This window comes from Pristiophorus japonicus, chromosome 21 (genome assembly GCF_044704955.1).
Source record: "Pristiophorus japonicus isolate sPriJap1 chromosome 21, sPriJap1.hap1, whole genome shotgun sequence".
In the NCBI taxonomy this organism is placed as follows: Eukaryota; Metazoa; Chordata; class Chondrichthyes; family Pristiophoridae; genus Pristiophorus; species Pristiophorus japonicus.
This window is the reverse complement of record NC_091997.1, coordinates 79,135,415-79,155,891: the sequence shown is the minus strand read 5'-3', so window position 1 is coordinate 79,155,891 and position 20,477 is coordinate 79,135,415. Positions and strand designations below refer to the sequence as shown.

At 47.3% G+C, this 20,477-nt stretch overlaps 1 protein-coding gene across 2 annotated transcripts; it reads right to left on the bottom strand.

Annotated features, from left to right (window-relative positions):
* Positions 1-269: 269 nt before the first annotated feature.
* commd4 (COMM domain containing 4) lies at positions 270-19,929 on the bottom strand. Of its 2 annotated transcripts, none has more exons than XM_070865094.1 (8): positions 19,784-19,929; positions 16,758-16,829; positions 13,219-13,284; positions 10,976-11,015; positions 8,337-8,456; positions 7,281-7,361; positions 6,347-6,523; positions 270-2,818 (listed from the first exon to the last, which is right to left on the bottom strand). In XM_070865094.1, the coding sequence occupies exons 1-8, from the start codon at positions 19,784-19,786 to the stop codon at positions 2,778-2,780; spliced, it is 600 nt and encodes a 199-aa protein (XP_070721195.1). In that variant the 5' UTR covers positions 19,787-19,929; the 3' UTR covers positions 270-2,777. The 2 variants fall into 2 exon arrangements, with proteins under 2 accessions (XP_070721195.1, XP_070721196.1); XM_070865095.1 differs by lacking the exon at positions 19,784-19,929 and adding an exon at positions 18,464-18,593.
* Between the last annotated feature and the right edge of the window lie 548 nt (positions 19,930-20,477).

Here is a 20,477-nt window from a genome sequence, read left to right as displayed (position 1 = left end):
CACCTCCTTTTCCAGGGCAATTAGGGATGGGCAATAAATGCTGGCCTTGCCAGCAAAGCCTACATCCCATGAATGAATAAATTACAGTACCGCAACACTAACCGAGAGATCAGATCCAATTCCTAGTTTCTGCTCAGTTGGCCGACTTCAAGTGGTCTCAATGCCTTGGCACTCTTGTCTAAATCCCTGTTCTAGTTAGCCGATGCTTCAGCCATTAACACAAGGACCGAAGAAATTGATTAAAAAAAAAAGAAAAGATAGAGCCTCAGTTCGGATAAACTTAAACTTTATTTTCACAATTTAGAAGTTTACATGCCGCTGTCAAGTAGCTGCACCAGTGCTCACCTCGTGCCCCAGTTTGCACGCAAAAAAACAAAAAATATCTGTACATAGAATATAAACCTACTGGTGAATTGTAGTACGCAGAAAGGTCTTCAAACTGTGACCGAATGTGACCACACTAGTTATGAAAGCTGGCTAGCAATACTACCCAGTCACAATACTACATGTTTATAGTCCCTGATTAAGAAAAGTTACAATATCACTTTGTTATATCACCTCATGGGTTTCTGCAGGAAGCAGAATATAATTGAAAACAAATATTACAAAATTGAAATTAAATGACGTACTTGCAAATTTAAATTTCTTCCGAGCCGCTCTCTTTTTCTGTAACTTAATTAAACATACATATATATATGTAAACAATTACACACCACGCATTCTAGTTTGGAATGGACATTCTCATTAACATTTCTGCTGTGAGGATACAAATTGTTCGACATCCCATAAATATCGAGAACTCAAACGCAATAATTCTCCAATCACCAGTTGCCCTGTTCCTGAAATTCGAAGCCAAGTCTCCTATTCTCAGTGTGTCTGCTTCAGACCAGCTTAAATATTTTTGATTTTGCGAGCAAGCGAAACTCAAAACTGGACGTGAAAAATGCTTCAATCGTTGTGTTCCATTTACGCTGTGGCACAGACCCTACCCTCTTGGCAAGTAGGAAGCCAAAAAGAAAAGCACCCAGACCATTGGAAAACTTACGATCTACCTGGAAGAAAAACTCTCCAAGCCCATCTTCATGATGCCAGCTGTATTCGATTCTATTTTGGAGAGTGTGATCTTAAGAATGAATCCTTGCATTTGTCGAGGTGAACGGATGGGTGCTGAGAAATGGAACACCTTCAGGCAACCAGGGTCCGAGCCGAACATTCGCACAGCAACTACAGCACAAGTAGCTGAAGACTGAAGCTTCCTGTATTCTGCCCTATGTGTTCCCTCAGCCCCATAAGATGCCCCTATTGGACCAGAGGGAGTTACCCATTCCCACAGCAGCCGACCTGCGACCTTTCTGAACTGGAGAACCAACTTAGCCAAACGACAGAGTATCAGACTTGGCTGTTTCTGACGCCAGGTCACAAAGGTTCACAAGCCAATGTGGTAACCCACTGTGTCACTTTAAACGGAGAGAGCTGAAGTTAACCAGCTTATTTTTAAATCCGTGGCAAGAGTCACATTTACTGCTTGGCTATGGGCGAACTTCCTCCAGGTTACGAAAGTGGTTAGATCCGAGCATGGTAAGGTTGGGAAGGCAGGTTCATTGAGAAGCTCCTTTACCCCCAAAGCCACGAGAGTAACGTCACACAGCCAGGAACAAACCCATGGACTCCTCGAAAGTACACCGACTCGGAGGTCAACGTTTTACTTGGTGTCAATCCAGATCCAACAAACATTTCCGTTGGAGACCAAACTGACTCCACAATCCCTGATTGTCCAACTAACGACACATTCCTGGGAGATTACAGAGATGGAAGTGTGTTCCGGCTACAGAGGCTTTTTGATCGAAAGCTCAACCGTCTCACGCTTCACTCGAACCGTAAAAGAGGCCAAAGATATTTGGGCAAACCTCAAAAGTTCATGAATTAATTCTGAGTTTTGTGGTCATTAGAAGAATGACAGTATTGGCACACAAACAATTATCTGTGCTCGCAGCTAGCGTTGAGCTCTCGCAGGTAATGCACAGCATTAAACGCGGAGACGGCCGCCATTGTCCTACTCAAGTCCCAATTCCTCAGCTGAACTGACATTTCCATTTTCTGTACCAAATCCTACAAAACTGAAGCTGGTAAAATTCTGGAAATCATGAGCTGAAGAATCAATCATGCAACCTGGATTAAGACGCTTAATTTAGTGCCCCTTAGTAACCACTGGAGAGAGAAGGCTTTGACCTGTATTGTCTCCGCTGGATTTGCATCCAGATTTCAGAAGTGAATGGAGAATGTTTCAACCTGCTATACCCATCTGGCCAACCTCACTCAACCCGCAGTTCAGAGGTCAGTCAGCTTGGCCATTTAAAGCAACCCATTGATGGGACTCAGGCAGCCTTGAACAGGCTCCAATTTCTCACGTTGCCATTGATACCAGTCGGTGGTAATTCAGCTGGTACCATTCATATTCCCAAGATATCGCAGCGCTGAAAGCTAAATCATTTACACACAAACCATTCTCTAGAAAGTGCTTTGTTAAAATACGAATTCAGGTTCTAATCTTCTGAACAAACAAACACGTTCCTGCATCGTTTGCATCAATTGCCCAAATGGAATGTTCAAACTCTGAGATCCACAGCCCAAGCAGCCTTTTCACAGAGCAACAGGAGTCACTAGGTCTTTTTTTTTATATAAATATGTCTGAACATCTGCCCTCTCTCCCTCCAATGTCCTGTAAATCCAACAAGCTCACACGACCAGAAAAGTTGAACATTGTGGTACAGAATCATTTAGTTCAAGGCATTCATCAGTGCTTGTGCTTGCTTGAGTTCTATGGGGTGGAAAAAAAAAAAGAGTAGACATCAGCTATTATCAACTCTAACAATAACTTGCATTTATATAGCGTTTCTTTCATGTAGTAAAACGCCCCAATGTGCTTTGTAGGAGCGTAATCAGACAAAGATTGGCACCAAGCCTAAGAAGAAGACATGGGCCCTGAAATTCCGGTTTGGCCTTCCCGCGGGCATTTTAGAGAAAAAAATACGCACCTACCTTAAGCTGCTGCCCACGTTGGACTTTCCGATGCTGAGGCCTCTCCTGACTGCCAGTCGCAGCGCGTGCACGTCGACGCGTGCGCAGGCCTACAGCTGGAGTCACATGGCTCTGGGCAGCCAATCATAGAAACATAGAAAATAGGTGCAGGAGTAGGCCATTCGACCCTTCTAGCCTGCACCACCATTCAATAAGATCATGGCTGATCATTCCCTCAGTACCCCCTTTCCTGCTTTCTCTCCATATCCCCAGATCCCCTTAGCCGTAAGGACCATATCTAACTCCCTCTTGAATATATCCAATGAACTAGCATCAACAACTCTCTGCGGCAGGGAATTCCACAGGTTAACAACTCTCTGAGTGACGAAGTTTCTCCTCATCTCAGTCCTAAATGGCCTACCCCTTATCCTAAGACCATGTCCCCTGGTTCTGGACTTCCCCAACATCGGGAACATTCTTCCCGCATCTAACCTGTGCAGTCCCATCAGAATCTTTTACGTTTCTATGAGATCCCCCCTCATCCTTCTAAACTCCAGTGAATAAAGGCCCAGTTGATCCAGTCTCTCCTCATATGACAGTCCAGCCATCCCTGGAATAAGTCTGGTGAACCTGCACTGCACTCCCTCAATAGCAAGAACGTCCTTCCTCAAATTAGGAGATCAAAACTGAACACAATATTCCAGGTGAGGCCTCACCAAGGCCCTGTACAACTGCAGCAAGACCTCCCTGCTCCTATACTCAAATCCCCTAACTATGAAGGCCAACATACCATTTGCCTTCTTCACCGCCTGCTGTACCTGCATGCCAACTTTCAATGACTGATAAACCATGACACCCAGGTCTCGTTGCACCTCCCCTTTTCCTAATCTGCCGCCATTCAGATAATATTCTGTCTTCCTGTTTTTGCTCCCAAAATGGATAACCTCACATTTATCCACATTATACTGCATCTGCCATGCATTTGTCCACTCACCTAACCTGTCCAAGTCACCCTGCAGCCGCTTAGCATCCTCCTCACAGCTCACACTACCACCCAGTTTAGTGTCATCTGCAAACTTGGAGATATTACACTCAATTCCTTCATCTAAATCGTTAATATATATTGTAAAGAGCTGGGGTCCCAGCACTGAGCCCTGCAGCACCCCACTAGTCACTGCCTGCCAATCTGATAAGGACCCGTTTATCCCGACTCTCTGCTTCCTGTATGCCAACCAGTTCTCTATCCACGTCAGTACATTACCCCCAGTACCATGCGCTTTGATTTTGCACACCAATCTCTTATGCAGGACCTTGTCAAAAGTCTTTTGAAAGTCCAAATACACCACATCCACTAGTTCTCCCTTGTCCACTCTGCTAGTTACAATTAGGTAAAGTATCATAGTAATAGGAGATCAGCAGGGTCCTAAACCCCCAATACTATGATTTTGTGATAGAGCACGAAACACCCAAAACACAGCCCAAAATACCCAAAACAATAATAAAAAATAGAAAATAATTAAATAACTATATTCATTTAAATTAAAGTTATTAATGTCTTAATAAAAAATAATTTCCCAATGTTTTTTAAAGTTTTTTTAAAATAAACTTACCGTTGTGGGGAGGGTTTTTAATGATAAAATATATTTTAATAACTTTATTTTTTTAGATGTTTTTTTTAAAACACTTGCGCCTGTAACAGTAGGCTATGTGCCTGCTTTTTCAAGCACAAGATTTTTGAGGACATTTGTAAGCGTAAATATCGGAAATTTCCACTTACACGTGTCCTCGTTCCCGAGACGCGTGCGATCGGTCAAGCCAGAAACTTGACAGATCGGAAGTGCCGGTTTCCAGCGCATGCGCATTTCCGATGCCTTCCCGGGTCCGTAGGAACTCCGTATGGACCCAGGGAGGCCGGAATTTCAGGGCCAAAAGTTTTTTTTTTGTTCCTGGGATGTGGGTGTCCCTTGAGAAGGTGGTGGTGAGCCGCTTTCTTGAACCGCTACAGTCCGTGTGGTGAAGGAGCTCCCACAGTGCTGTTAGGGAGGGAGTGTCGGGATTTTGACCCAGTGACGATGAAGGAACGGCTGATATATTTCCAAGTCAGGATGGTGTGCGACTTGGAGGGGAATGTGGAGGTGGTGGTGTTCCCATGAGCCTGCTGCCCTTGTCCTTCTAGGTGGTACATGTCGCTGGTTTGGGAGGTGCTGCCGAAGAAGCCTTGGCGAGTTGCTGCAGTGCATCTTGTAGATGGTACACACTGCAGCCACGGTGCGCCGGTGGTGGAGGGAGTGAATGTTGAAGGTGGTGGATGGGGGGCCGATCAAGCGGGCTGCTTTGTCCTGGATGGTGTTGGATCTTCTTGAATTTGGTCAAAAGAGGTAGGTTTTAGCAAGCGGCTGAAAGTAGATGAGAGAGGTGGAACGGTTTAAGGAACAAATTCCAGAGCTTAGGGTCTGGAGAGCTGAAGGCATGGCCGCACAAGGGGCCAGAGTTGGAGGAGCACAGAGGTCTTGAAGGGTTACAGAGATGGGAAGGAGGCAAGGCCATGAGGGATTTGAACACGATGAGGAGAATTTTAAAAATGGACGGAGGCAGTTCAGAGAAGGTTCGCTAGGCTGATTCCTGAGATAAAAGGGGTTGTCTCATGAAGAAAAGTTGAGCCTATACTCATTGGAGTTTAGAAGAATGAGAGGTGATCTTATTGAAATGTATAAGATTCTGAGAGAGCTTGACAGGGTAGATGCAGAGAGGACGTTACCCCTCGTGGGGGAATCTAGAACTAGGGGGCATAGTTTCAGGATAAGGGGCCGCCCATTTAAAATGGCGATGAGGTGGAATTTTTTTCTGAGGGTGGTGAATCTTTGGAATTCTCTGCCCCAGAGAGCTGTGGAGGCTGGGTCACTGAATATAGTTAAGGTGGAGACAGACAGATTTTTGAACGATAAGGGAGTAAAGGGTTATGGGGAGCGGGCGGGGATGGGGAGCTGAGGCCAAGGTCAGATCAGCAATGATCGTATTGAATAGCAGAGCAGGCTCAAGGGGCCGAATGGCCCACTCCTGCTCCTATTTCTTATTATGAATAATAACTATTTGCATTTGTATAGCACCTTTAACATAGGAAGTGTTGCTTGATCTCCAACCGTTAATGGTATCAGTTCCACAAACTTGCACTATAAGGTCACCATTTGGGGCTCCTGTTACTGTAAAGGGCTGCACTACTCCGATTACTTATGTTCTTATAAAATAAGTGCAAAATAAGATTTTACAGAGACAAAACGGACCCAGTCGATTATCTAACCTCCTCCCATTGGTTTAAGGCCTGACCTACCAGTGAGTAAGACTCGGAACTTGTTGGCCGTGATGGAAACAGCGGTGAGCTCCACGGCACCGGTGTCCACATTCCGAACGTTAATCTTCAGCTGAACAACGGGCTCATTTACCTCCTTCAGCTCGCTGGAGCTCAGCGTGCAGTCCACTCGCCACGACACGGACTCCAGCTTGTTCACTGCACACAAAGCACATACCGTCAGTCGAGTTAGGGTCACGCCCCGACCTGCGAGGGACCACCAGCGGCAGGTCGAGGCCATAAAAGGAGGGGCGAGCGGAGTCCCCCGGGCAGCGTGGTGGCGTACCACAGCAAGGCACAGCGAGAGCTGGTGCAGGAGGGCGACGGCAGCGAAGAGCGACGTCATCAAGGTCCAGGTCGCTGATTGGAGCGTGGGCAGGTACAGCAGGGGCGACAAAGTCGGGGCGAAGGAGCGGGATGTGATCGGGGCCCGGGAGAGGCGAGAGTTCGGGGCCCAAAGAGACGAGGGCCCAGCCCACACTGCGATATGTGCGCGCACTAGGCCCGTGCAGCAGAGCTGGTCTCCAGTCGCCTTGGTCAACCCTTGCCACTGGACCAAGACCTGGCTCTGTCAAGCCCGTGTGGTGGCTGGTGTGCAACGGCCACCCCATGTTAAAAAAATCCACGCACCCAGCATCTTCTACCCTTCAGGATGTAGTTCGGGATCTGGAATATTAGGGCCTTCATTGAAACACCTGTGAACTCTTCCCTTTTTGGCGTGGAAGCAAGTCATCCTCGATACGAGGGACTGCCTGTGATGACACAGTTTACAAAAGGAGAGGGGAGAAAAAAAAATTCCTATCCACTCCCGCGACCCTTGAAACTGTCTACTGCGCTCGAGAACATCTCGATCACGCGGTGCTCAGTTGGAACAAGTCCAAATAACCGACTTATTGCCAAGGAAAATGCCACTTACGCCGGAGGCTGCTGTCCCGGAGTCGATCTTGAAGGGCAGGCTGTTTGTCTTCGTAGGATTTACAGAGTGCAGCAGCATGTTCTGCAATGTTAAACAGGAGATACAGTAAAGGAGATCCCTGGCCCCGTATTAAAGATATCAGAGGCCGTTTAGAGAGTACAGTGGAATGCTCGTTATGACAGCGCACTGTTCAAACCAGCCCACTAATCCGAAACACTCCCAATTATTGTCACAAGGAGGCGGTCATATTGACAGAAAACTGAAAATCGCTCTTAAAGAATGACTGGGAAATTAAAAACAGAAAATGCTGGAAGCTAATAATGCGTCCCTTTGCAATCTTTGCAAAAGGAAAGTCTGATTATACTTGTGCAGATGTATACCCTAGTGTTTAAATCCCTTCTTAGCCTCATCCTTCATTCCCAAACTCCTCTTCTTCCGTATGCTAGTAGCAAAGCAAATCAAACATCAATATCCAAGTTGGATATCCAGGCCAAAGCTTCCGGTGTAACAGCGTGGATATCCTGTAGGCTGCCTGTGAATTCTCTCTGAGGGCAGTGCTCGATGGGCTCCAGGGTCTGATTAGGAGCTCCACAGTCACATGATGGGGAGGTTTTAACCTTCCACCTATGGAGAAGGTGGCAGCATCGACCGTGACCGGTTCTGAGGCAGTTGATGGTTGTCCACTGTTTGCGAGGAAGGTTTGATCCTTCAGGTTGTACTGTGGGGCCCTCGATAGGGAATCCATTCTGTATGTCGCAGTTCGTCCAAGCATTTCGCCATCGGGCATCAAGGCTGAGGGGAGATCGCTGAAGGGCTTCAGCGACGGTCCAAAATGGTCTAACAATCTCCAGCTTTACAACCCTCCCCTCTATTCCTCTGACTCTGCTCCCCTGTGCATCGCCCCCTCTCCCTTCGCCCCACCATTGGCGTATTCTAACCAATCTCTGGGTAAAGAAGTTTCTCCTGAATTCCCTCTCTGATTTATTAACGATTACACGAATCGAGTTTCTTAAATTAAAAGTGCAACTATTATCGCGACAGGTGGAACAACAATACCTTTTGGCAGACCGAGTTGCTGTAATTCACTGGACAACGATTCACCGTCAACTCCATACTTGGCAGCACTCGAGAAAACAAAGTTTAGCACCGCAATAGTGGCCTTGATATCACTGGTTTCTGAAATTCACAAATGGAAAAAAATAAAAAGATGCAATTAATTTTTTTTCAGAGTATTGAATGTTCTTTGCCCAACTCATTGTAATAGAACATTTGCAAAAAGTAAATAACTCTGAAGAAAAACTAAAAACAGTTGCGAAATTAAGTGTTTTAAACTAGACAAGGAGCGGGCGGGGAAGTGGAGTTGAGACCGGGATCAGATCAGCCATGATCTTATTGAATGGCGGAGCAGGCTCGAGCAGCTGAGTGGCCTGCTCCTGCTCCTATTGCTTATGTAAAGCATGCTGATGACATCGCCATAAACTTTTATCTTGTGCAGTAACGAACAGGGTGGATAAAGGGGAACCAGTGGATGTGGTGTATTTGGACTTCCAGAAGGCATTTGACAAGGTGCCACATAAAAGGTTACTGCACAAGATAAAAGTTCATGGGGTTGGGAATAATATATTAGCATGGATAGAGGATTGGCTAACTAACAAAGAACAGAGAATCGGGATAAATGGTTCATTCTCTGGTTGGCAACCAGTAACTAGTGGGGTGCGGCAGAGATCAGTGCTGGGACCCCAACTATTTACAATCTATATTAACGACTTGGAAGAAGGGACTGAATGTAACGTAGCCAAGTTTGCTGACGATACAAAGATGGGAGGAAAAGCAATGTGTGAGGACACAAAAAATCTGCAAAAGGACATAGACAGGCTAAGTGAGTGGGCAAAAATTTGGCAGATGGAGTAAAATGTTGGAAAGTGTGAGGTCATGCATTTTGGCAGAAAAATCAAAGAGCAAGTTATTATTTAAATGGAGAAAGATTGCAAAGTGCTGCAGTACAGCGGGACCTGGGGTACTTGTGCATGAAACAGAAAAGGATAGTATGCAGGTACAGCAAGTGATCAGGAAAGCCAATGGTATCTTGACCTTTAGTGCAAAGGGAATGGAGTATAAAAGCACGGAAGTCTTACTACAGCTATATAAGGTATTGGTGAGGCCACACCTGGAATACTGCGTGCAGTTTTGGGTTCCATATTTATGAAAAGATATTCTTGCTTTGGAGGCAGTTCAGAGAAAGTTCACTAGGTTGATTTTGGGGATGAGGGGGTTGACTTATGAAGAAAGGTTGAGTAGGTTGGGCCTCTACTCATTGGTATTCAGAAGAATGAGAGGTGATCTTATCGAAATGTATAAGATTATGAGGGGGCGGCTTGACAAGGTGGTTGCAGAGAGGATGTTTCCACTGATGGGAGGGGGGGGGGGGGGCGGGGAGACTAGAACTAGAGGACACGACCTTAGAATAAGGGGCCACCCATTTAATACAGAGATGAGGAGAAATTTCTTCTCTCAGGGGGTTGTAAATCTGTGGAATTCGCTGCCTCAAAGAGCTGTGGAAGCTGGGACATTGAATAAATTTAAGACAGAAATAGACAGTTTCTTAAACGATAAGGGAATAAGGGATTATGGGGAGCAGGCGGGGAAGTGGAGCTGAGTCCATGATCAGATCAGCCATGATCGTATTAAATGGCGGAGCAGGCTCGAGGGGCCGTATGGCCTACTCCTGCTCCTATTTCTTATGTTCTTATGCTCTTTTATGTGGCACCTTGCCAAATGCCTCTGGAAGTACAAATACACCACATCCATCGGTTCCCCCTTATCCACCCTGTTCGTTACATCATCAAAGAATTGTAGCAAATTTGTCAAACATGACTTCATAAATCCATGCTGACTCTGCCTGACCGAATTTTACTTTTCCAAATGTCCTGCTACTGCTTCTTTAATAATGGACTCCAATATTTTCCCAACCACAGGTGTTAGGCTAACTGGTGGAGATAGACAGATTTTTGAATGATAAGGGAGTCAAGGGTTATGGGGAGCGGGCAGGGAAGTGGAGGCGAGGCCAAGATCAGATCAGCCATGATCTTATTAAATGGCGGACCAGGCACGAGGAGCCAAATGGCCGACTTCCTTATGTTCAGCACGGATTGAGAATCAAACCTGGGAACTCTGTGGTTTAGGACAGTGCATTTTCCCACCTTGGTCTCAAAATTTCTCATCACACAGCCAGATCCATGCGAAGATTGAACTGTCAGCCATCAGGTTATGCGACTTACTGCAGAGTCGGAGCCAGAGAGAAAGTTCCTAGCATTTTTCCTAATTGGCCACAGGTCTTTGGCATCTCCCAAGAGATTAAGTGATTGGCAATTGGATCAACAGTGGCCATGGTTGGAAGTCAGATCAATAGTGGCCATGGTTGGCAGTTTGATCAATGATGGCCATGGTTGCACTGTTGCCTGTCTGGTGTGGGCTTGCTGGATGTGATGGCCTTTGCTCACCATACATTTTTTACATGTTGATACCAGACTGAGCCTCTTATTCGCCATGTAGGTAATAACATTCGCTGGCCAATATGAAAATAGCATTCGCGTTATTTGGCACTGTACAAGTGCATAACGTGTTTTAAATAAGTTAAGCATTGCACTGCAAAGCTAATTGGTCAGTATGCATGGAAAGGTTTTATACAGACTTACCAAACTTGGCATCCACAGTGAGTTTTGAAATTTTCTCATACTGAAAGGACAGAGATAACAGACAGTAAATGATTGCTGGCACAACTAAAGTCTAATTTGTTGCTAATGCAAAGAAAGCTTCTCATAAACACAAGACATTAAGAACATAAGAAATATGAGCAGGATTAGGCCATTCGGCCCCTCGAGCCTGCTCCGCCATTCAATAAGATCATGGCTGATCTGATCATGGACTCAACTCCACTTCCCCGCCCGCTCCCCATAACCCTCGACTCCCCCTTATCATTCAAAAATCTGTCTATCTCCACCTTAAATCTATTCAAAGACCCAGCCTCCACAGCTCTCTGGGGCAGAAAATTCCATTGGTTTACAACCCTCAGAGAAGAAATTCCTCCTCATCTCAGTTTTAAATGGGCGGCCCCTTATTCTGAGACTTATGTCCCCTAGTTTTAGTTTCTCCTATGAGTGGAAATATCCTCTCTGCATCCACCTTGTCGAGCCCCCTCATTATCATAACTTTCGATACGTTCACCTCTCATTCTTCTGAACTCCAATGAGTAGAAGCCCAACCTACTCAACCTTTCCTCATAAGACAACCCCCTCATCTCCGGAATCAACCTAGGGTCAGGGTCACCAGGGACAGGTTGCCCACATTCAAAGAATATATTATTAAAACATTGAAGTGATTCAATGATAAGTTAGTACCCAGTGCAGAAAATAAACAATCGGGGGTGGGGGGGGGGGGGGGGAAATGAGCATGTTGGTGCCTTTTGTAAAAGAAAGAAAAACTTGCATTTATATGTCGCCTTTCACGACCACCAGATGTCCCAAAGCGCTTTACAGCCATTGAAGTACTTTTTGAGATGTAGTCACTGTTGTAATGTGGGAAACACAGCAAGCTCCCACAAACAGCAATGTGATAATGACCAGATAATCTGGTTTTGTTGTGTTGATTGAAGGATAAATAGTGCCCTGGGATCTTTTACATCCACCTGAGAGAGTAGATGGGGCCTCGGTTTAACGTCTCATCCGAAAGACGACACCTCCGACAGTGCAGCGCTCCCTCAGCACTGCAGTTGCAGTGTCAGCCTCTGGAGTGGGACTTGAACCCACAACCCTCTAGACTCAGAGGCGAGTGTACTGCCCGCTGACCCAACCCTAACCTTTACACGAGTGGCCAGAACCCCAATTTAAATAGAAGGCTCACAGAAAAATGATCTTAAAGGGATCTGCCGTCAAAATCTTCACACTTGGAAAGGATCTGCTTACAAGCAGTTATGTGCTGTGCAGACACTCGGTCGTATAGTACAGTCAACCCTCTTTAGAAGGATGTCTTTGGAACCCATACAAAATCGCCCTGGGGTAAAACATTTTGTAGATTTCTCAAATGAGTTAACCATAAAGTACATTATATAACGGTCATTTCCTTTTTCATTCATTCTTGGGATGTGGATGTCACTGGCAAGGCCGGCATTTATTGCCCATCCCTAATTGCCCCTTGAGAAGGTGGCGGTGAGCTGCCTTCTTGAACCGCTGCAGTCCGTGTGGTGAAGGTGCTCCCACAGTGCTGTTAGGGAGGGAGGTCCAGGATTGTGACCCAGCGACGATGAAGGAACGGCCAATATATTTCCAAGTCAGGATGGTGTGTGACTGGGAGGGGAACATGGAGGTGGTGGTGTTCCCTCGCTCCCAATGTCCTTCTAGGTGGTAGAGGTCGCGGGTTATGGTGCAATCATCATAGACAGTCCCTCGGGGTCAAGGATGACTTGCTTCCACACTAAAAATGAGTACTCAGGTGACTGCTGAACTCAAGGTAAACTGTGGAAGATGCCTGTGCGTGAATCTTTTTAACGTGTGGTGGCCGTTGCACATCAGCCACCACACGGACTCGACGGAGCGAGGTCTTGGTCCAGTGGCAAGGGGGTTCGAGACGACTGGAGACCAGGCTCCTCCGCATGTGCCAATACACGCACACAAACTCAAACATACTCCCACTACCCTCCTTCCCACAGGACCTCTCTCTACGTGGAATTCATAGTGCGCAGTGTGAGTGTAATATAACTGAGGTGGTGGGAGGGGGAAGGGAAGATAGTATTTACACAGCTGCTTGGTAAAAATGAAAGCCAGAAAGACATCACACAAACATGGAACTTTCCATCGCGTGAGACACCGAGTGCTGAAGCACATTGCCCCTTTAAGGCCTTTGCTACACAGGTCAAATAATAAATTTTAACAATGCCTCTTACATCGATTCCATCTCCCAGCAGGTCCTTCAGTACCTGGACACACAGCAACTTCATCTTCACGGAAGACTGCAAGAAAAAAAATCAATGATATTAATGGACAAGGGAGCACAATCGAAAAATCATTCTCAGATTCGCCTCACGCACGGATTGCCCATTCCACCATGAATGTGAAACCCTTTGACACAGAATCATAGAAATTTACAGCACGGAAATTTACAGCACGCAACTCACTGTTTGAAGGGGTGGTCGAGGCAGAAACCCTCATCGCATTTTTAAAAGTCAGAAACCCTCATCGCATTTTTAAAAGTACCTGGATATGCACTTGAAGTGCTGCAAGCGACAAGTGATCGGGGCCCAGGAGAGGCGAGAGTTTGGGCCCAGAAGAGGCGAGGGCCCAGGGGCAGCACGGGCCAGCCCACACTGCGATGTGTGCGCGCACTAGGCCCGTGCAGCAGAGCTGGTCTCCAGTCGTCTTGGTTAATCCTTGCCACTGGACCAAGACCTAGCTCTGTCAAGCCCGTGTGGTGGCTGGTGTGCAACGGTCACCACACATTAAAAAAATCCACGCACAGGCATCTTCCATCCTTCCGGATGTAGTTCAGGACCTGGAATTTTAGGTCCTTCATTGAAACACCTGTGAACTTTTTGACATGGAAGCAAGTCATCCTCGATTCGAGGGACTGCCTATGATGATGATGATGATGATGATGATGATGATGATGATGAAGAATCTACAAGGCTACAGATCAAAAGCTGGAGAGGCTGGATAGCTCTTTCGTGGCCGGCACAGACACGATGGGCCTAATGGCCTCCTTCCATGCCAAACACTTCTACAATTCGATGCTAACGGAATGGCTCGCTGTAGCCAGAGATTATTCCTTTCAATAAGGAGAGGGGAGTTCTTGCCCTGCCTCTGCCTTGTTGGCAGACACAGCTGCCCAATTCCATCACTTCCCACTTGGCAACGGCCAGGATCATTAATTTTGGAGTGAAACTGACAAAATGCAAGAAATTAACAATGTCAGTCAGTTTAATTAGACATCACAAGGCTGGAGCAATTAATTTTTGCATTAATTAGATAGCAATTCACTTGTACCTCATTTTACAGACGTCTTCGCTGAACATCAGTGAATGGAGGATAAAATCATTTTTAAAAATTCTCTCTTTACTTAAAATTGGTAAGACTTTGTGCATCGCTTGGGTGCTACCCTCAAGCGATGCACAATCAGCATTGGTTAATATGCCCCCCGAAATTAACAATCATACCATTTTCTTGTACGTATCAACAGATTTTCTTTTTGAAATGATGCAAGGTTATACATCTAATTCAGTCCCACTCCAGGGACTTGAGCACAATAAATCTAGGCTGACACTCCCAGTGCAGTGCTGAGGGAGCGCTGCACTGTCGGAGGTGCCGTCTTTCGGTTGAGACGTTAAACCGAGGCTCTGTCTGTTCTCTCCGGGTGGCTGTAAAAGATCCCATGGCCACTATTTCAAAGGCGACCAGGAGAGTTACCCCCGGTGTCCTGGCCAATATTTATCCCTCAATCAACATAACATAAAACACAGGTGAATGTGATCCCCCTGCACTAGTTAGAAAAGCAGAGGAGTGTCCTGGGGCCAATATTCATCCCCAACATCACTAAAACAGATTATCTGGGTCATTATCACATTGCTGTGTGTGGGAGCTTGCTGTGCGCAGATTGGCTGCCGCGTTTCCCACATTACATCAGTGACTGCACTCCAAAAGTACTTCATTGGCTGTAAAGCGCATTGGAATGCCCTGAAAGGCGCTATATAAATGCAAGTTCTTTATCTCTTTCATGAAAAAAAAGAGAGCGCGCCAAAGCAGCACTTTGAATTTTAGTGCATTGCTCTATATTTCTGTCAACAAAATATTGTAAAATTATTGATTGTGACAAAATGTTACATTGATGTCAAATAAAAAGGTGCCCTGGTGAGACTGCACCTGGAGTATCGTGCACAGTGTGGGTCTCCTTACCGTAGGAAGGATATAGTGGCCATAGAGGGAGTGCAACGAAGGTTCACCAGACTGATTCCTGGGATGGGGGGATTGTCCTATGAGGAGAGATTGAGTAGACCAGGCCGATATTCTCTAGAGTTTAGAAGAATGCGAGACGATCTCATTGAAACATACAAAATTCTTACAGGGCTGAACAGGGTAGATGCAGGGAGGATGTTTCCTCTGGCTGGGGAGTCTAGAACCAGGGGTCACAGTCTCAGAATAAGGGGTCGGCCATTTAGGACTGAGATGAGGAGAAATTTCTTCACTCAGAGGGAATTTTCTACCCCAGAGGGCTGTGGAGGCTCAGGCTTTGAGTATATTCAAGACAGAGGTCAATAGATTTTTGGACTGTAAGGCAATCAAGGGATATGGGGATCGGGCAGGAAAGTGGAGTTGAGGTAGAAGATCAGCCACGATCGTATTAAATGGCGGAGCAGGCTCAAGGGGCCGAATGGCCTACTCCTACTCCTATTTCTTACGTTCTTAAAGAGCAACTATTTAGTTTACCAATCACATGATTAGAATCCGTCAGACTCATCATAGGCAGTTCCTCGAAATCAAGGTAGACTTGCTTCCACTCCAAAAGTGAGTTCTCAGGTGAATGAACAGTCCAATACAGGAATTACAATCTCTGTCACAGGTGAGGCAGACTGGTTGAAGGAAAGGGTGGGTGGGACTGGTTTGCCGCATGCTCCTTCCGCTGCCTGTGCTCGTTTTCTGCACGCTCTCGGCAACGAGATTTGAGGTGCTCAGCGCCCTCCCGGATGCTCTTCCTCCACTTAGGGCAATCTTTGGCCAGGGACTCCCAGGTGTCAGTGGGGGATGTCGCACTTTATCAAAGAGGCTTTGAGGGTGATTCCACAAGATCTTACAAATCCCCTGGGAGGACAGACACACCAACGCTAGCGTCCTAGACCAGGCCAACATCCCCAGCATCGAAGCACTGACCACACTCGATCAGCTCCGCTGGGCAGGCCACATCGTCCGCATGCCAGACACTAGACTCCCAAAGCAAGCGCTCTATTCGGAGCTCCTTCACGGCAAACGAACCAAAGGTGGGCAGAGGAAACATTGCAAGGACACCCTCAAAGCCTCCTTGATAAAATGCAACATCCCCATCGACACCTGAGAGTCCCTGGCCTAAATGGAGGAAGTGCATCCGGGAGGGCGCTGAGCACCTCGAGTCTCGTCGCCGAGAGCATGCAGAAATCAAGCGCAGACAGCGGAAAGAGCGTGCGGCAAACCAGTCCCACCCACTCCTTCCCTCAACGACTGTCTGTCCCACCTGTGACAGAGACTGTAATCCCCATATTGGACTGTACAGTCACCTGAGAACTCACTTTTAGAGTGGGAGCAAGTCTTCCTCGATTCCGAGGGACTGCCTATGATGATGATTTGAGGGTGACTATTGGATAACCGGTATCAGTGTAAAGACTATTTCCCTTGGCACAGTTACTAGATTAGCGCATACAGCACAACAACCCTCAGACATTTAGACGGTTGGATACTCAACTATTTTTGCCAAGGTGCTGATCTCAGCCAGGACCCAGTCGGGGCAATCCAGGTCGCCACAGAAACGGAACCTCTGCAAGGTAGAAGGTCACAGCGTTAGCGTCTCCCTCTGCAGGTCACGTGAAAGTCATAACGCAACATTAAAAGGGCATGAATCCGAAATACAAACATCGAGCGTCATCGAATGGGTACAGCACCGGAGGCTGCCATTCGGCCCGTCGAGCCCACACCAGCTCTCTGCAAGAGCATTGCAATGGTTCATATTAAGGATTTGAAAATATTCTGGAACAGACAGCACGTAAAAGAAACAGAACAATATGTATACAAGGTTATAGGTTATACCCAATCAGGGAACACTGAACAGGCTGGGCCTCTTTTCTCTATAAGAGAGAAGGCTGAGGGGTGACTGGATAGGGGCCTTTGTGATAATGAAAGAGTTTGACAGGGTAGACATAAAGAAGATGTTTCCACTTGTGGGAGTGTCAAAAACTAGGGGCTAGAAATAGAAGATAGTCACTAATAAATCCAATGGGGAATTCAGGAGATACCAAGTTCCCCAGAGAGCGGTGAGAATGTGGAACTCGCTGCCACAGGGAGGTGGTTGAGGCGAGTGGCATCGATGCATTTAAAGGGAAGCTGGATAAACACACGAGGGAGAAAGGAATAGAAGGATATGTTGATGGGGTGAGATGAAGAGGGGTGGGAGGGGGCTGGTGTGGAGCATAAACCCTGGCACGGAGCGGTGGGGCTGAGCGACGTGTTTCTGGGCTGGACATTCTATGCAACGTGCAACAAAGTCGAGAAATAAACAATTAAACTAGAGATCGAGATAGAGGGCGAGAAATTCGGTGCCGCCCGCTGTGAGGCGGTGACGGTGCCGGGTGCTACGTTTAGCGCCGGGCGATGTTTACCGCCTCAAAGTGGGATATTCAGTTGCATCGCCCCAAGAGGGGAGTGGGGCACTAAGGGAAGCGTCCCACACACCTCCTCGGGCGCGAACGGACCGATAGCGCAGGAGGCCCACTCAGTTTTTTATTTTAGGCATCTTCACTCCTAAAGCTGGAAACCAAAATCCCGGTGAAAATGTCAGTGAACCTCAGCCACACTTCCCCAACCGCTGCAGCAAATAAACAGAAGTTGAAAAAGTGAAATTTCAACCCTTAGCTTGCACCCAGGACGATATCGGCGGGGGATCGTCGCGAGACCGACTGCTTTCCCCGTCCGGTCTCAGCGCCGGGCGCTACCGCGGGCGAAAGAGTCAATTTTGCAAACGCAGGGCCACGGGGGTGTTACGCACTCGGTGATGTCACCCAGCGGGCGGGGCCAGCGAGCGCAGCGCAAACAGTCAACGCCGCCGCTAAGCCGTCACTGGAGTTCGCGGCGCTCGGGCGGGAGGCGTCAACCAACCGAATTTCTAGCCCACAGTTTTCAATAGTGGAACCAACCAGCACAAAGCAGTCCGCTTGATCAACAGCTCAACCACAAGTCAATATCCAACCTCCCCCCCCCAGCACCTCCCAAGCCCACGACTCTGCCATCAGGGAGGGCAGGAAATCACGATCGTGAGAACGCCGCCTCCAAGCCTCACGCCAAGCTGGTGTGGGACGTGCACCGCCGTCCCTTCATCATCGCCGGGTGAAAATCCTGGAATTCAATACCCAACACTATCACTACCAGGGGCTGCAGCAGTTCAAGACGATAACCCACCTTCTCAAAAGCAACTAGGGATTTCTCTCAAGGCCAGCCATCCTGTGCAGTGAGAGAGGCTGAATATAATTCTCTTGTGACTGTTGCTCGTGAGGTCATCATCATCATAGGCAGTCCCTCGGAATCGAGGAAGACTTGCTTCCACTCTTAAAATGAGTCCTTAGGCGGCTGAACAGTCCAATACGAGAACCACAGTCCCTGTCACAGGTGGGACAGACAGCAGCTGAAGGAAAGGGGTGGGTGGGACGGACAGGTTTGCCGCACGCTCTTTCCGCTGCCTGCGCTTGGTTTCTGCATGCTCTCGGCGACGAGACGCGAGGTGCTCAGCGCCCTCCCGGATGCACTTCCTCCACTTAGGGCGGACTGGTCTTTGGCCAGGGACTCCCAGGTGCCGGTGGGGACTTTATCAGGGAGGCTTCGAGGGTGTCCTTGTAGTTGTTTCCACCTTTGGCTCGTTTGCCGTGCAGGAGTTCCGAGTAGAGTGCTTGCTCTAGGTACAGTACAGGAGGCGGCCAATCGCCCCATTGTGCCGGCTCTTTGAAAGAGCGATCCAATTAATCCCACTTCCCCCGCTCTGTGCCCTCATCCCTACAAATTCATTCCCTTCAAGTATACATCCAATTCCCTTTTGAAAGTTGACACTGAATCGCGTATCATGACTGCATTTAAACACAAAATATTCGTTACATCTGAAGCCATGTGAACTTTGTTGTAAAGTTTGTTGGTAGAGGCCCTTATAAAGGAACTGAAACAGGAAAAAAAAAAGAGGCAACATCCCTTTAAAGAAACTGACTCCAGCCCAGTTGAACTTCAGATTCCAAGTCACTTTTCTTTCTCGAAGTTGCATAACGTGACCTAAGCGAATGGGTTAAACTTTGCGAGCAGGAAAGAGGCAAGTGTTGCAACACACACACACACACACACACACACAGGCAATGTTTTAAACACTAGATGCTGGATAACTTTTGCACTAGCTCTTTCACTGTCTCTCACACACACACACACAGAAAATTGAAGGTGTGGACATCAGATTTACACTCAGACTGCAATTCAGACTTGCCCCCATCTCCCCAGAGCCTGGCTTTGCACTGTGAGCTGAGCCCCAAGCGCTGGAACACACCCTATTCACAGTGAGCTTCAATTGCAAGTGGCTCCCTTGCAGAGCTGTCAATTTGGGGGGCAAGGGTTTAGCCTTTTGCCTCTGATCTTCTTTGTGGCATGTCTGAGCAGCATCATGCCTGCCTGCTTCTACCTCCCTTGCAGAAGGGGATGCACAAGCCTGGGTGCAGCCCCTTGCCCCTGGTACACTGTAACACTCACCATGGTGCCTCCAGGCTGCACTTCCACCAGGACCTGATGCCAATCAGCTGAGCACAAGCACTGGCTCTTCCTAGTCACTGGCCAACCACCTGCTTTTCCAGGAACAGCCCCAGTCGGCTGGCCAACTATGAGCTTTGCCTGTATTTAATTTTTTTTTAAACAGTCTCTTACACTGTGCAGCAGACGTCATCTAAAATAAAGACGTGCCTTTATATAGCACCTTCCACGACCACTGCAAGTCTCAAAGCACTTTACAGCCAGTTAACTACTTTTTGGAGTGCAGTCACTGTTGTAATGTGGGAAACACCTATTTGCGCACAGCAAGCTCCCACACACAGCAATGTGATAATGACCAGATCGTGATTTTTTTTTTTGTTATGAAATTAAAAGGGGGAGACCAACCGTATTTAAAATGCTGCAGCAGCTGAATTTTGCTCCCGTGTGAGCTCTTTGCAACGTCAAGAAGTCTAAATTGTGAATCAGGCCACAAGAGGAACGGTTCGGTTATCATTTATTGGAGAGAATTTGTAGATGCATCAAAGAAATAAGGGTTTCTGGACACGGAATGACGAACTAAGATCAATGACCCCTGCAAGCTGCCCTTTGTTCTGCGGGGGCGGGGCATGTTTCTTTCAATGCGCGGTCCCTTTAAATTTCCAGGCATGCACGGGATTTACAATGTTAAACCCGGTGT

Excerpts from the sequence above, each read along its gene's own strand:
- commd4 (XM_070865094.1), bottom strand. Across the intron at positions 6,524-7,280 it reads CCGGGACAGCAGCCTCCGGC|TGAACAAGCTGGAGTCCGTG; the intron begins GTAAGTGGCATT and ends CTTTGTGTGCAG. Across the intron at positions 2,819-6,346 it reads GTTCCGAGTCTTACTCACTG|AACTCAAGCAAGCACAAGCA; the intron begins GTAGGTCAGGCC and ends TCCACCCCATAG.